This window comes from Megalobrama amblycephala, linkage group LG8 (genome assembly GCF_018812025.1).
Source record: "Megalobrama amblycephala isolate DHTTF-2021 linkage group LG8, ASM1881202v1, whole genome shotgun sequence".
In the NCBI taxonomy this organism is placed as follows: Eukaryota; Metazoa; Chordata; class Actinopteri; order Cypriniformes; family Xenocyprididae; genus Megalobrama; species Megalobrama amblycephala.
Window position 1 is genome coordinate 1,391,040 of NC_063051.1, and position 14,099 is coordinate 1,405,138.

Sequence of the window (14,099 nt, forward strand, 5' to 3'; positions counted from 1 at the left end):
ATTAAAAACAACAAACAAAACACTGAGTCTGGGCCAGATGTTTGTTGTGACTGGAAGATGAAGCAATAAGCCACGAGAATCTGTGCATTGGAGTGACTTTACATGAAGCATTGCAGTGTGTGTATATTATATATATATATATATATATATATATATATATATATATATATATATATATATATATATATATATATATATATATATATATATATATATATATATATATATTTTTTTTTTTTTTTTTTTTTTTTAATTTAGTACTGCCCTTCAGAAGCAACAGAAGATACTTGCATGATTCCTGGAAGACAAAGTAAGTACAATTTATCTTCTCTGTTTTTACTGTTATTTTACAGGTTTTTTTCAGTTGCTAACAAGAATTGTTCAAAACCGAAACCACATTTTCAAAACTCTTCACACAGTCTGCATTACCAGCATGAATGTTGGCCAAACAGTTAATCTCACCTACAAAACTCACTTAGATCAACATAACACTCATTCAGAAAATACACATTTCATTCACAACACACTGACCTAAAAAACACTAACAACAGGAAGCATTACATAATTGATGAACTTTTCTTTTTTAAAGTTTCAATGATTTTCCACATAAATCAGTTATTCATATAGAATACTGTAACACAATTTCACTTTATTGAAAGCATTTGTAACACGAATGAATCAGAAATTAATCAAAATTTCATTTTTTTATATGAATATAGTACTTGAAAATTATAACCAAAAGGTGAAAAAAGAGGGAAAAACTCAAGGGCTGCAATGATAATAAAAAAAGAATAAATAAAATACATTCTACACATTACTGTAACAACATGTGCAGTTGTTCATTATAGTGAATTACAATGATGGTTCTAGTCTGCTCTCCCTCTTGCATTGGAGTGGGTGGAATTTCAGCTAAAATTGCAATTAGCTTGTAATGATTTTTTTTTTTAATTTTTGGCTATAGCATTGAAAATATTTTAAAATAATTACTGCATAAATGCTTGGAATTTGCCATCATTCTGTTTTGAATGCATTGTGTTAGCATTAGAAAAATGTGCTGAAAATACATAGTATTTTGCATGTTGTGGAGTACGAATGGGAAAAGAGTTCCTGAATTTTGAAAAGTGTGCTCACTGAATGCATTTTGTCTGAAAGCAATGAAAAATGGTTCACAGTTTGGTCTGCATTGACTTCTGTTTCGCAGAAAATGGGGTTTCAGTATTGAACAATGCTTGTTAGCAACTGAAAAAAACTGTAATTTCTTATGCATTCCATTTTTATTTGTTTCCTCTTTATGTAAAGCACTGAAATGTGCTATACAAATTAAATTGCCTTGGCTTGCCTTGATCTTCAAATTCAAAAAGTTTTCACCCCCCGACTCTCAATGCATCATGTTTTCTTCTGAAGCATCAGTGAATGTTTCAACCTTTTTTAATAGTTGTGTTTGAGTCCATCCATTGTCCTCAGTGTGAAAAGAAGGATCTCAAAATCATACAGTCACTGCTGGAAAGGGTTTAAAAATGGGAAAAAAATGATTGAAAACTGATGAATCTGCAGCAGCTGGAGGATTTTTCTGAAGAACAGAGTTCAGTTTAACTGCTCAGGACAAACAAGAGACTCATGAACAACCATCACAAAAACAGTCATAGATCATCCACACAGTATTGAGAATCAATGGTTCACAAACTTTTGAACGGGGATATTTTAATAATTCAGCTATTTTTTTTTCTCTTTTTACAAAAGAATTAAGGCAATTCTTGAATAAAGACTTGGATCTCTCTTCCAGATTGTAGTAGTTCTTCGCAAGAATTTTAGCTATTTATCAGTTATACATATATATATATATATATATATATATATATATATATATATATATATATATATATATATATAACCAAACCGACTTGCAGATATCACTCGTTTAATACATCAATGCTAAAAATCAATTTCTCTAAAATGGGATTTTTACTTTCAGAACCCAAGTGTTGCACTCTGTATTACTGATAACCACAAAATTTCACTCCAACAACAGCATTCTTTGTGGTAAAGCTCAGTGCTGGTGCACTTACAAACATCTTGGAAAATAACCAACACTAAAGTGCAGTGCAGTCTATAAAAAGAAACAAGCACCAGTAAACTATTTCCAGTAGAATGATTGGAGTCTGGTGGCTTAAAATCAACGGCTAAATCACTACAATGACTCGAAAAAATTGTCAACTGAAAAGTTGTATTTTAAAAACAAAGTGAGAGGAAGTCATCGTGTAAAACTTGTCACCATGATGTTTGCATGCAAATGTGCCAATTAAAAGTAGCATCCAATTTGCGGATAACATGCAAAAGGCTTTCGACATTGTTATATATGCTCTTTCAATAAGAAATGATCATGTAGAGAGCTAATTTGTGCTTACCGGTTTGTCGGTCAACAGTAAAGAATCTCTCTCCGTCCAGAACGCTGTAAACTATCCGAGCGCTGCTTCCATAGGTCGGGTCATCAGCGTCTGAGGCCATAACCTTCATCACTGACGTACCTGTATTCAACACATCAATTGTTTTACATTAGATTGAGACTTGCACTGACAACGTTTCATATAGACATCAAGTTGTAAGCGTTTCCAGAGCATTGAGATGTTATTTTCAATGCATTTTCTGAGTCAATTGTGTGCATCTCAACAGCCCTCTGGCTCCCAATACAAAGCACATATTTACATTTAGTCACACATTTTAACTAAAGCAAAGCCTGCAGCCTATAAAGTTTAATGGACCTTATTCCTGAGGGGGGAATGCAAGCTTCTCGCACGAAAAGCCTGGTGAATGAAGACGGGGAAAGATAAGACACACAGAGTCTAAAAGAGGAGTTTTCAGCCTAATGTCGTTCCAAACCTGTACATTTCTCTCTCTTCAGTGGAAGACAGAAGGAGGAATCTCTACAAAGTGCTTTTCTATACAAAAATAGCTCATAGTGACCAAGTCTGTTGAGCTCCAAAAAATACATAAAAGTATCATGGAAGTCTTCTGATACCTGTGTGTGAGGAACAGACTGAAATCTGGTTGGTATTCCCTGAAAAAAATAAGATTTGGATGAAATCAGAGTTTCATAGAGAGGAACATCATCAGTGAATAATGACTTTAAAAAAAAGAAGAGCTGATTAAACTGGATGTTTTTTGTGTGTGTCCCTTTAAATGCAAATGAGCTGCTGCTCCCGGCCCCCTTTCCAGAAGAGGGCGGAGCTTTAACAGCTCAACAACAACAAAGCTGGAGAATCTCACGCAGCCAAAATGAGGATTGTCAGTAACGGTGTTCAGCCTTACATTGTTCAAACCGGAGTCGACACTGATGGAGAGACTCAGGAAGAAGTTACAACTTTTAGAATGAAACTGGACGTTTCTGAATGGTTAGTGGATAAATTTATGTAGTTGCTGTGGAGTTGATTCAACTCATCTTGTCGTCATGTTCATCTTTTGTGTTGAATTGACCCTCGTTTGTGAAGCAGTGCTCCGTAAAATGACGGCATGACAACAACACTCTACTACAACAACTCTTCCTCTTCTCTAAAGCAGCCCAACATGGCCCCGCCCCCTTTGTTGTGTGTTCTTGGGGGCAGGGTTTATGTAAATTTTGAGGGCTAGTGATGTCACCAACCCAGGAAGAAGCTCGTTGTAGTCCCTACCAGCCGTTTGTTGTAGTCCTTAAAAAGCAAATTCTTTAAAAGAAAATATCTCCCTTTGAATTGAACTTTGGGCGTCGTAACTTTGCAGATGTTGTTTATGCTCAAACAGCAACATTACACACTAACTAAAGTTAAAAAAGGGAAATCACAATCAAGGACCCCTTTAAAGATCTCTTATATGTCAAACTTAAATTCTCATGTAACGAGCCCTTTAAGATGCTTTATATACTGGTTGCAACACGCAGGTCCTGAAACATCAAGGAGAGTAAATGATGACAGAATATACATTTTATTTTGAATTATTCCTTTAAGAGACACGGTGACTGCGTATGTAGCGAAGAAATGGCGCTCAAGGACAACTCCAGTGCTTTTATTCAGGCCGATCGGTCTGCAGGTAATTGGTGACAGCTGGCGGTGTCCGCAAAAGGTCATCGTTGCAGTCTTTCACGGAGGCCTGTCACGATACTGTCCGGCCACATAATAGGCCTATGCTAATTAGGTTAATTAACGGGAAGTGTCAGAATCTTGTTTGTATTCAGTCACAAAACCGCCTCCCATGAGGGCTTACAGAAAAGGACAATGTTTTATCATTAAAGCTAACCACTTTTGCCAAAGCCAAACACCCCGATCAGTATCTGTCTGATTGCTTTACACTTTCTCTAACCTTCCATCGGTTTCGTGGTCTGAGCTGTGGTGTGAACAGAAGTGAACATCAAACGCTTGGGAAAACTCACAGGGTATTCTTATACATTTGCCATTTTCTGTGTGCGGCCACTCTTTCAAGTTTAGTTTTGTTTATAGTGCTCTATTTTGCCTAATGGGGCTGCGGAGGCAAAGGAAGATTTGCTGGTATATCAAGAAAACAGACTTTGCATATCGCCATTCAGAACAACAAATAACTGCCAACCATTTTCAGAAAAAAACACGCTTTCATGGTGATCTTCAAAAGATCACGGACGCCTACTCTGCTCTAGGATAACTTTGAAAACTGTCTGCATTGCATTAAAAAATGTAACTATAAGATAGCATTTCTCTTGTTAACTGGGAGTTGAGATGCAGAGGCCATTTCCTTTCATGGGATTACTTACTTATCTTAATTTTCCACAGGTAATAATCAGCATGAAGCCGTCCGACGGCCCTCCCCGAGTCTAGTAATGCCACTAGCGAAAAACTATATAAATGCAAATGTTATTTTATTGTGTTTACACTCAAACAGGAAAAGGAGGCACTAGCATAGTCTCTTATTAATGCACAGCCTCAGATTCACTAAGAGGTCATTAGATCTTGGTTTATGCATCCTGCAGTGGCTCCTGGGAATGCATAAAAGAAAAACACACTTGAGAAGTTTGAGACATACACAATTAGGCTTAACATGAACTGGAAACTATTTACCACCATCGGCTGGAGAAAAAAAAAAAAGCAGTCAACCTTGATGCATTAACAAAAGTGTGCATGATATGGTGTATGAACTCTAAAAATAAAAAGGTTCTTTAATGGCATTTATGGTCCCATGAAGAACCTTTAGTAAATCCCCTTACAGTCCCAATCACAGTAACATATTTAAACATTTAGTTTTTTCCCCCTGTGAAAATAATTTCTTCATGCCTTAGAATAGATTGAATGTAACTCCACACCCTTGGTTCATTTAGTATATGAGGATAGATGGATATGCAAATTAGTCTCCGCCTCCACTCAATCACACCAGCTCGGATTACCTGATCAACAATGCCAAATGGAAATATTGGTTTAATTCAGCCATATATGTTTGATACTGTAATAATATCATAGACTGATTTGGTACATTCTGATTAAGCCAGGACTAGATCTTAGTTCAATTAGGGCATTTAAGAAGCTTTTATACAAACAAACATTACAGGTGTGCATCTTTAGACAAAACAATGACAGTGACATATTTTAAGATATATCGTTGCAAGTTGCCTTACGTTAAAACAGTTCAAACATGCATTTTAGTCTGGGACTAGCTTAAGCCTTGCCTTTAGAAATGTTTTGAATCATAAATCATATACGCTTTCGTAGAAAGTCAGTGGAGAAAAGCCCCGCCCTCTCGCTGACGGGATTGGTCACATGTTTTTGATGGAAGGAAACAGGGGCGGTTTCAAACCGCTTTTTGTCTTCGGTTCACTGCAGGAGAAAATACTCAGCAATAGTGTTGACTGATGAATTTGCACATGCTGGTTTTTAAAAACACCACATGGACATATAAACAACATTCATTCATTCAAGGGGTCTTTAACATCCACGATTCTGAAAGGTTTGGTAACACTTTACTTAAAGCCTTTATATATAATGCATTATAAAAGTATAATGCACTTTATAATGCATTGTATGATCTCATGAATAATTGTAACCAAAAATATAATACATTATAATACTTCTTTAGAAAGTAAAATGTATTTAAACAACCAATTTCTATGGAAGCTCGTTTCCACCACTGAATAAAAAAATATATAAAAAATTGTGACATTTTAATCTCACAATCATGACTTTTTTTCTCACAATTGTGTGATACAAACTTGCAATTGTGAGAAATAAAGTCAGAATTGTGTGACAATTTCACAAGTAAGTGTTATAAAGTCAGAATTGCGTGATATAAATTTGCAATTCTGAGAAAAAAGAAAGTCAGTTTTTTTTTTCCCCCTTAGAATTAGACTTTATGATTTGCAATTGCAACATTATATATCAGAATTCTGAGAAAACGTGTCAGAATTGCATGACAAACTCGCAATTGGAAGAAAAGATGAAAAGTTGCAATTATCTTTTTTATTCATTTTTTTCAGTGGCGGAAACAAGCTTCCATAAACATAGTAGTCAACATTTGAAGTGGATCAAAACCTTTCATCAAAACCTTCTTCTTAGGACAACTTTGATTAACTTTTTTGATCCACTTCAAATGTTGACTACTGCATTTTAACACTCTGAGGTCTGAAAACGCGCCGGCGCGTTTTGCAGGTTTTTTTTCACATTGCAGCAAAACAGACTTAAAATACTCCGTCATTTTTTGTCATAGAGACATAAGTAATATATCAATTGAAACTATAGAATATCTTCTTTTATTTGTATACACTCAGAGTAAAAACACAATGTTGTGCTTTTTGTAAAATAAAACTTTTAACTTTTAACTTTGGCTACAATTATTTATGAAAAGATGTAATGCATTATAATGTACATTGTGAATACCTTTATAATGCATTATACATAGATGCTTTAAGTGAAGTGTCACCAAAGGTTCTTTAGGGAACTAAAACTAGTTATTCTATGACACTGTATAAAGTACAACATTACCATCCAATACCATGGTACTGCACTTTTTTGTAAGGGTTTATTTCCAAAACGTTAAAGGGTTCAGACCTGACTCTGAGATAAGAAAAAGGCTGATCTGGAGTGTAATAGTAGTGTGTTTGAGTTCTCTGTGTATTCTACCAAGTGCAAATATTGCTCCAGAAGTAGATGGAAGGGGGGGGGGGGGGGGGGAAGTGCATGTTTGCAGGCCTTGATCCAGCTCTTCACAGTTATAACCTGTATCTGACACACACACACACACACACACACACACACACACACACACACACACACACACACACACACACACACACACACAATATATATAGCTGCAGCATCCTGCAAGAGTGGCCTGGGAATTCAATATGTGCAACGTTTATTTATTATTTATTTTGGTTTCTTTTTTATACTGTTCTTCTAAAATAGCCAAACAAATGTGTGAGAGAAAAAATAATTAAAAATACATGCAAAATGCTGTAGAGTTTTAGCAACAGATTATGCTTCGCCGATGAGTTTACAGATGCGGTAACATCACAGAGGAAGACGCTTTCGCTCAGAGGTTGCTCTTTCTTTGCTCAGAAGAAAAATAACTAAACACAAGAGATCATCTGGCAATGATAAGCAATATTCTTTTAAGCATTTCTTTATGAATACAACTATATCTAATATAGCTGTATTCATAAAGAAATGCTATTAAGTTTTATTAATAATTAGTGTTGAACTAATTCCTGCGATGTGCCTGTGTCCAAAATAAAGTCTCTGAACTAAAACAGTTATATAGTCATGAATATTTACAGCTCTTTACTGCCAAAAATGCAATTTCTACATATACAGTAAAATAAAAAATGAAACATAAAATAAATGAGTAAAAGGCTGTCGAGAAATGTCAAGGTCTTATTTTGCTGTAAAATGTAAATAAAAAATGTGATGTTATATGTTGCATATATAACTGAGTCTGGGCCGGAAGATGAAGCAATAAGCCACGAGAATCTGTGCATTGCAGTGACTTCACATGAAGCATTGCAGTGAAATCTGACCCAGACATTTCCCAGCATGATTCACTCCTTGACCAGACGAGTGTTTCTATGGGAAGAAAAGTGCGCAGCCCTAGGAGGTAATCACACATACAGCACCAGAGTTCAGCAGACGTGCCCCTTCACCCGCAGCACCCTGCACCTCTCGCTAATATTTGCAGAGCGACACGGGGTGTGTGTATGTGGATTAAGCAGGGCTTGTGTAGGGCAGGCCGGGCCGGTTTGTTTTCCTCTGGTAGCGTCTCCACACACACAAGCCTAGATTGGCACAATCATAAAATATAGATCAAACAATAAGCTGATGTGGAAGCTCTCCATATGACACCCAGACTGGACGCCTCTGGTCGAGAGACTTATCTCAGGGTTGGCGTGAGATTAACGCGCTAGGTGATCTGTGATCAGATGTCATCTGTTAGAAAATCTACAAGCCCGAAGGTTTGAGATGAAGAGCTGTTCATAGAAGAGCCAAAGGAAGCTGTTTAGATTAAAAGCATGAGAGCTCTGCCATACCAAAAGCACTGTAAATAGCCAATGAAAAATGCATACACAAAGATATGAGAGGACGTGAACCTCTAAAGTAAAATTAAATTTAATGCGCCCGGCCTTATGGAAGAATGCATTTTTAGGGCTACTGCCTCCTCGTCCCTCGCTGCCGGAAAGATTTATGCATAAATGCACTTGAGTCATCCCTGCTATGTACATCTACCAGTCATATATATATATTAATATGTTGGATAAAACATTAAACTCATGTTATTTAGTTTGCAATGAAAACCGGACACATTTTTAACAAATATTCCATTATTTATTATCTCCAAAAGTGAAATATTTTGCATGATGCAAAACAATCTTAATAGTCTTAATTTCCTAATTTCCATTATTTTCATGAGTGCATTTTCAGTTAAGCACATGAATCACCCAATTGTCAATAGATTATTCAATCAGTATTTTGCAGTGACTTTACATGATTAATTAATAAACTATTAAATTCAACTTGACATCCTCATGTGACCTAACTGTCGATCCCTTACCGAGCAATGCCTATCTTTAGCTCTTGTCATCGTGTGAGTAATTAACAAAGTTATAATTAGTAAAGTTGAAGTTTCCGTGCATGACCAGGGAGTTTTTATAGAAATGCTTGCTTAAATGACAACACACACATATTCATTAATGCTAAAGAGTTCAAAAGGCACTGCATAACAGGAATGACCCACTTAACGGTGTCAACAAAGTCTGTTTGAAGCTGCCAGCCGCGGCACCCGGGTGAAGAAGACGGCTGCCGTACGGAGCAGATGGCCAGAAGAGGTTAGCTCATGCAAGACGAGAGACTGACAGCTATTTAAGAGCTGCGGTCGTAAAGGAGATTTGTGCTGCGGCGCTAAAGCAGTCGGCCCGGCACGCTCACTTTCTCCTCTATTTAACCCTGTCAGAGTCGTTCGCACCCAACGCCCCCAAATCACTCCGCATTATGAATCGTTTAGTGCTCCCATAAAAGCCAAAGTGTTTTCACATGAAAAGTTATTCCTCTCAACATCTCAACACTTTTCATTCGCCCAACTAAAAATAAAGAACACGAGCCTAAATTTGACTAAAGGCTGAAAAAATAGAAGGAGGTGGGTAATGTTGTGTCATAAAAGTCAATGGCCCGCAACTGTGATTCTCAAGGAAGTCCCGTAAGGATTTACATGGGATATTTTTCATCCACTTTGACAAAGATGTACTTAAACAGTCCCCATCCAGGATGTTTTATATGCATATTCTTGCAACTTATTGCTGTCATGCTCCAGACTTGCATTGAGAGCATTTTATTCAGCAAAAGCTGCTGTAAGAGTGAGTGCAAGATACAACTTTTTTAAATTAAAGTACAAAAAAGATGGCATATGTAAAAGAATTAACTAATGGGTTAAGGGGACGTATCATGAAAATCTGACTTTTTCCGTGTTTAAATGCTATAATTGAGTCCCCGGTGCATCAACAAACCCAGAAAATGTGAAAAAGGACAATCCAGTAACTTTGTTTTTGTAAGCCTTTCTCTGCAAGCATGTGAAAATATACATGAGCCACTCAGATTTCGCTCCCCTAGTGACTTATGAAGGGGATCTTATTATAATATTACACATATTCTGTCCTCAGACAGTTGATGGTAGCTATTGACTTCCATATAGACATTTTTTAGACAAGTCAATGGCTACCGTCAACTGTTTGGTTACCAACATTCTTCAAAATATGAAGAGTTTGGTTCCAAAACGCAATAAACGCCATTTTCAAAAAATTTAGTTTCCGCCAAAGTCAGTATTGTATCTGGTCGGTATTGAAAAGTCATTTATTAATTTTGTGCAAAATGCAATATCCGTCGTGTTATTCTGTCATGTTTTCTCCCTTTCTTCCCAAACGCCAGTCTCCTTTTTCTGCAGAACGCGATACATCCGCTCTCAACCAATCACAGCGCACCATTCCGCGAACTGTAAACATTAAAGGCTTTTTTAAAAGCCATTTTTAATACAAATGTACTCGGCAAATGTGTTTATTTAACCGTGCGGTGGCGCCAGATACTGTTTAATCGGTAATGACAAATAATTTATAACATTAACAAGATGACCATTTTGGGAGTGATGGCTGAATGTGTTTTTAGTAAAATGCCTGAATATAAGATAAATATTGGCAAATTTTAGACTGTGTCATATATGTGAATCAACTTACTTTGTTGTGTATTTTCAATTTGAAAAATAACTTTTATATTGATGGATTAATTGTATTTTGAAAAAAAAAAAAAAAAGTGCATTTTGGGAAAAAAATATATATAATAAACTTTTTAAAATCAAAATGTAGATTTGAATTTTTTATGTTTTTATATCCAAAAGATGCTATGTGAAAGTTTGAAACAGAAAATAGGGGTTTTCATCTTGCCACTTTCTTGGTAAAGAAAACACCTTTTTACTCAAAATAATCAAAATGGAGTTTTTGCATTTTGGAACCAAACACTTCATATCTTCTTTTGTGTCCAACAAAAGAAAGCAACTCATACAGGTTTGGAACAACTTGAGGGTGAGTAAATGCTGACAGAATATAAATTTTTGACTGAACTTTCCCTACATCAAAAAGCAGAAGTTTATGACATCAAAAGCCACCAGACTGCAGATGGACTGAGGCAGTGCTGAAATCATCCGACCGCAGCAAATCTCAAAATCTAAGCGCACTAAACACGAGCAGAGGGGGATTAGATATTAATCCCATTTTATTCAATTTAACACTGAGTAAAAGCAGAATCATTTTCATTTTGAATATTTAAAATCAATCTGTTTAAAATAGACCAGAACGCCCCATATCTCCTTCTCTGAATGTGACAATGTGCATAAAGTGCTTGCAGCCATGAAATACCTAATATCTGGCATATCTTCTTCTGATATCCATCAGCGAGTCCTTTACATAAGCTATGCTTTTTTTTCCTAGTCTCTAGCACTTTAATAAAAAGTTGAGCGTCCACATTTACAGCGGCCTTGGTTTCCGGAACTAATTTCCCATTCATTTTCTCCATAGGGATTCATCATTAAAGAATTCGCAACCTTCATCCAAAATCAAACCAGCTCTGAGATGGATCACAAACCATGACTTTAATTTGAAATCAACTACTCCTCTCATGATGCATTGCAAAATTATGCAATCGGATCAAAAACTATTATGCAATATAAACATTTGACTTGAACTATCCCCTTCGTAATGCATTTTAGAATACCTCGATGTGTTTTTGTGCATTAGATGCCGTGGCTAGCTCCTCTAGAGATGATGAGCGGTGTCAGTCAACGCAGATCAAATCAGCTCGGACGTCAAAATGCCGCAGTTCAAACCCAGTGACATAACCTTTCCAACAGTGGTCCAGCGCATCAATCAAATCTTTCCACCACAACCATCCATCACGCAGCACTTTTGTCACATGGAGGCATTTTACCCAGAGATTGGGCAACCTGTCACGGTACAACAAGACTATATGTCGCACACATGTTCCTTCAATCACAGGTAAGGGTTTTCATGTCATTCGGGATAATTACAAAGCAGCACTGATGCAGAACTAAAGCCTAAAAGTTCCCCAAAACTTTGACACTGTTCTTCTGCTGCCTTGCGACTGCTGTTATTTCCCTCTGGAAATGCAAATCTCTTTTGAATATGATGGTGCCGCCAGCTTTGTGTGTCTATTATCTGACACTGGCAGAAACCATATTGGTGAATCATTCAAAGGGGTTTTGAACATTCCCTCTAAAACTATAGTAAGACATCTGTTGCACAAACCGTACAAGCATCATATTATTTTTGCATGCATCTGTGGAGTTTTGAAACTGTGGGCAAAGCATTGCTGAAGCTTAAATATTTAAAGCGTTACTTTGGCTCTCACAACTCGAGAAAGGGAAGAGATGCATTTGGTTTAATTATTCACAGTTAGCTTTACTCAAAACAAACAAGAGTCAGACTTTGCAAAAAGACAGACATCGTGAGCTGCTTAAAAAACAAAATATTGTCTTGTTGAGTTTGGGATAGAATTTAAAGATTTTTGAAATATTTTTGAAAAAAGTCTCCTGCTCACCAAGGGTGATTTTATATATAATATAATATAATATAATATAATATAATATAATATATAATATAATATAATATAATATATATATATATATATAATATATATATATATATATATATACATATATATATATATATATATATTTAATATATATATCTTCTATGTGAATATATTGTAAAATTTAATTTATTCCCATGATTAAAGCTGAATTTTCAGCATCATTATTCCAGGCTTCAGTGTCACATGATCCTTCAGAAATCATTCTAATATGCTGCATTTATTTGATAAAAAATACAGTAAAAATTGTGAAATATTATTACAATGTAAAACAGCTGTTTTCTATGTGAATTTATAGTAAAGTGTAATTTATTCCTGTGATCAAAACTGAATTTTCAGCATCATTACTCCAGTCTTCAGTGTCACATGATCCTTCAGAAATCATTCTAATATGATGATTTGCTGCTCAAGAAACATTTATGATTATTATCATTTTTAAAGAGGTCATGAACTTGTTTTATTGTTTTATAATGTTTCCTGGGGTGCACTTATAATGTTAGTATGCTTTTACATCAAAAATGGTCATAATACAGAAATAAAAGGCATTTTACCTACCCTGATTTCAGCCCTCTGATCTGAACGCTTTGCTCTAAGGGGCGTGTCTACTGTGAGACTTCAGTGTAAACGCCCACTGCTGTGATTGGCTAACATCTTTCCATTTGAAATAGCTAAGTATCACTCTCTCGAAAACTTTTAGCACATTTTTACTATTACAGCTCTCAAGATTAACGTGAAAAGTGTTGATTATAGTGTTACATTTAGATCTATGGCATTATATTTAGATCGTGGCATGAAAGGTTGCAGTGATGAACATTGTAGCCGATCACAGACATGTTGCTGAGCGCATGAAAGCAGCGATCTTGTCAATTTCTGCACACTAATGAATGCTTTCATCATAACTAACAGTGCAAACACATTGCAACTAAGAGATTCATTGAATAAAATGGAAGTTTCACTGATAAACTCGCGCTATTTGATTGACAGCTCCAGCGATTGCAAAGGGAGCGTTCTTTGATCGCTTTCTATATATAATTTAATCACCTTTTAAATAACAGATTATTTTCATCCTACTAAGAGAAACAACATGAAGTTGAGCGTTTAGTCACTGGTTTGATTTACTGACACACAGACAAAGAACATGTGACTGTACATGAATCATTACATATCAGATTCGGCTGTTGAATCCATATCATGAAAGTCTGTTTGCAAAGCCTGCGTCAAAATGCGATTAATTTACCAAAGAATCCACAGTGAAATGTACCGAATGTACAGAGACATTCATATTGTTGAAAATAAATAACCATATTCCTGCATTAGGATCCTTTGAAAGGTAATGTTATTTTTAGTCCTGTATCGCTCTTCTCTCCTCATCTTCTCACTAACACACCAGTGGGCGGGGCTAATGTTGCAATGATGAAGTAGGTGTTGATTTCTTCTGTGGAGGCGGAGTTTCACCTATAGGCACATTGCAGG

General features: G+C 36.0%; 1 protein-coding gene across 1 annotated transcript in view; it reads right to left on the reverse strand.

Annotated features, from left to right (window-relative positions):
- LOC125273361 (cadherin-22) overlaps window positions 1-14,099 on the reverse strand; it is a 240,439-nt gene that overhangs the window by 84,476 nt on the left and 141,864 nt on the right. Inside the window, exon 5 of the mRNA XM_048198623.1 lies at window positions 2,406-2,525. Within this exon, the coding sequence (XP_048054580.1) occupies window positions 2,406-2,525 (120 nt within the window). The remainder of the gene's footprint in view (window positions 1-2,405; window positions 2,526-14,099) is intronic.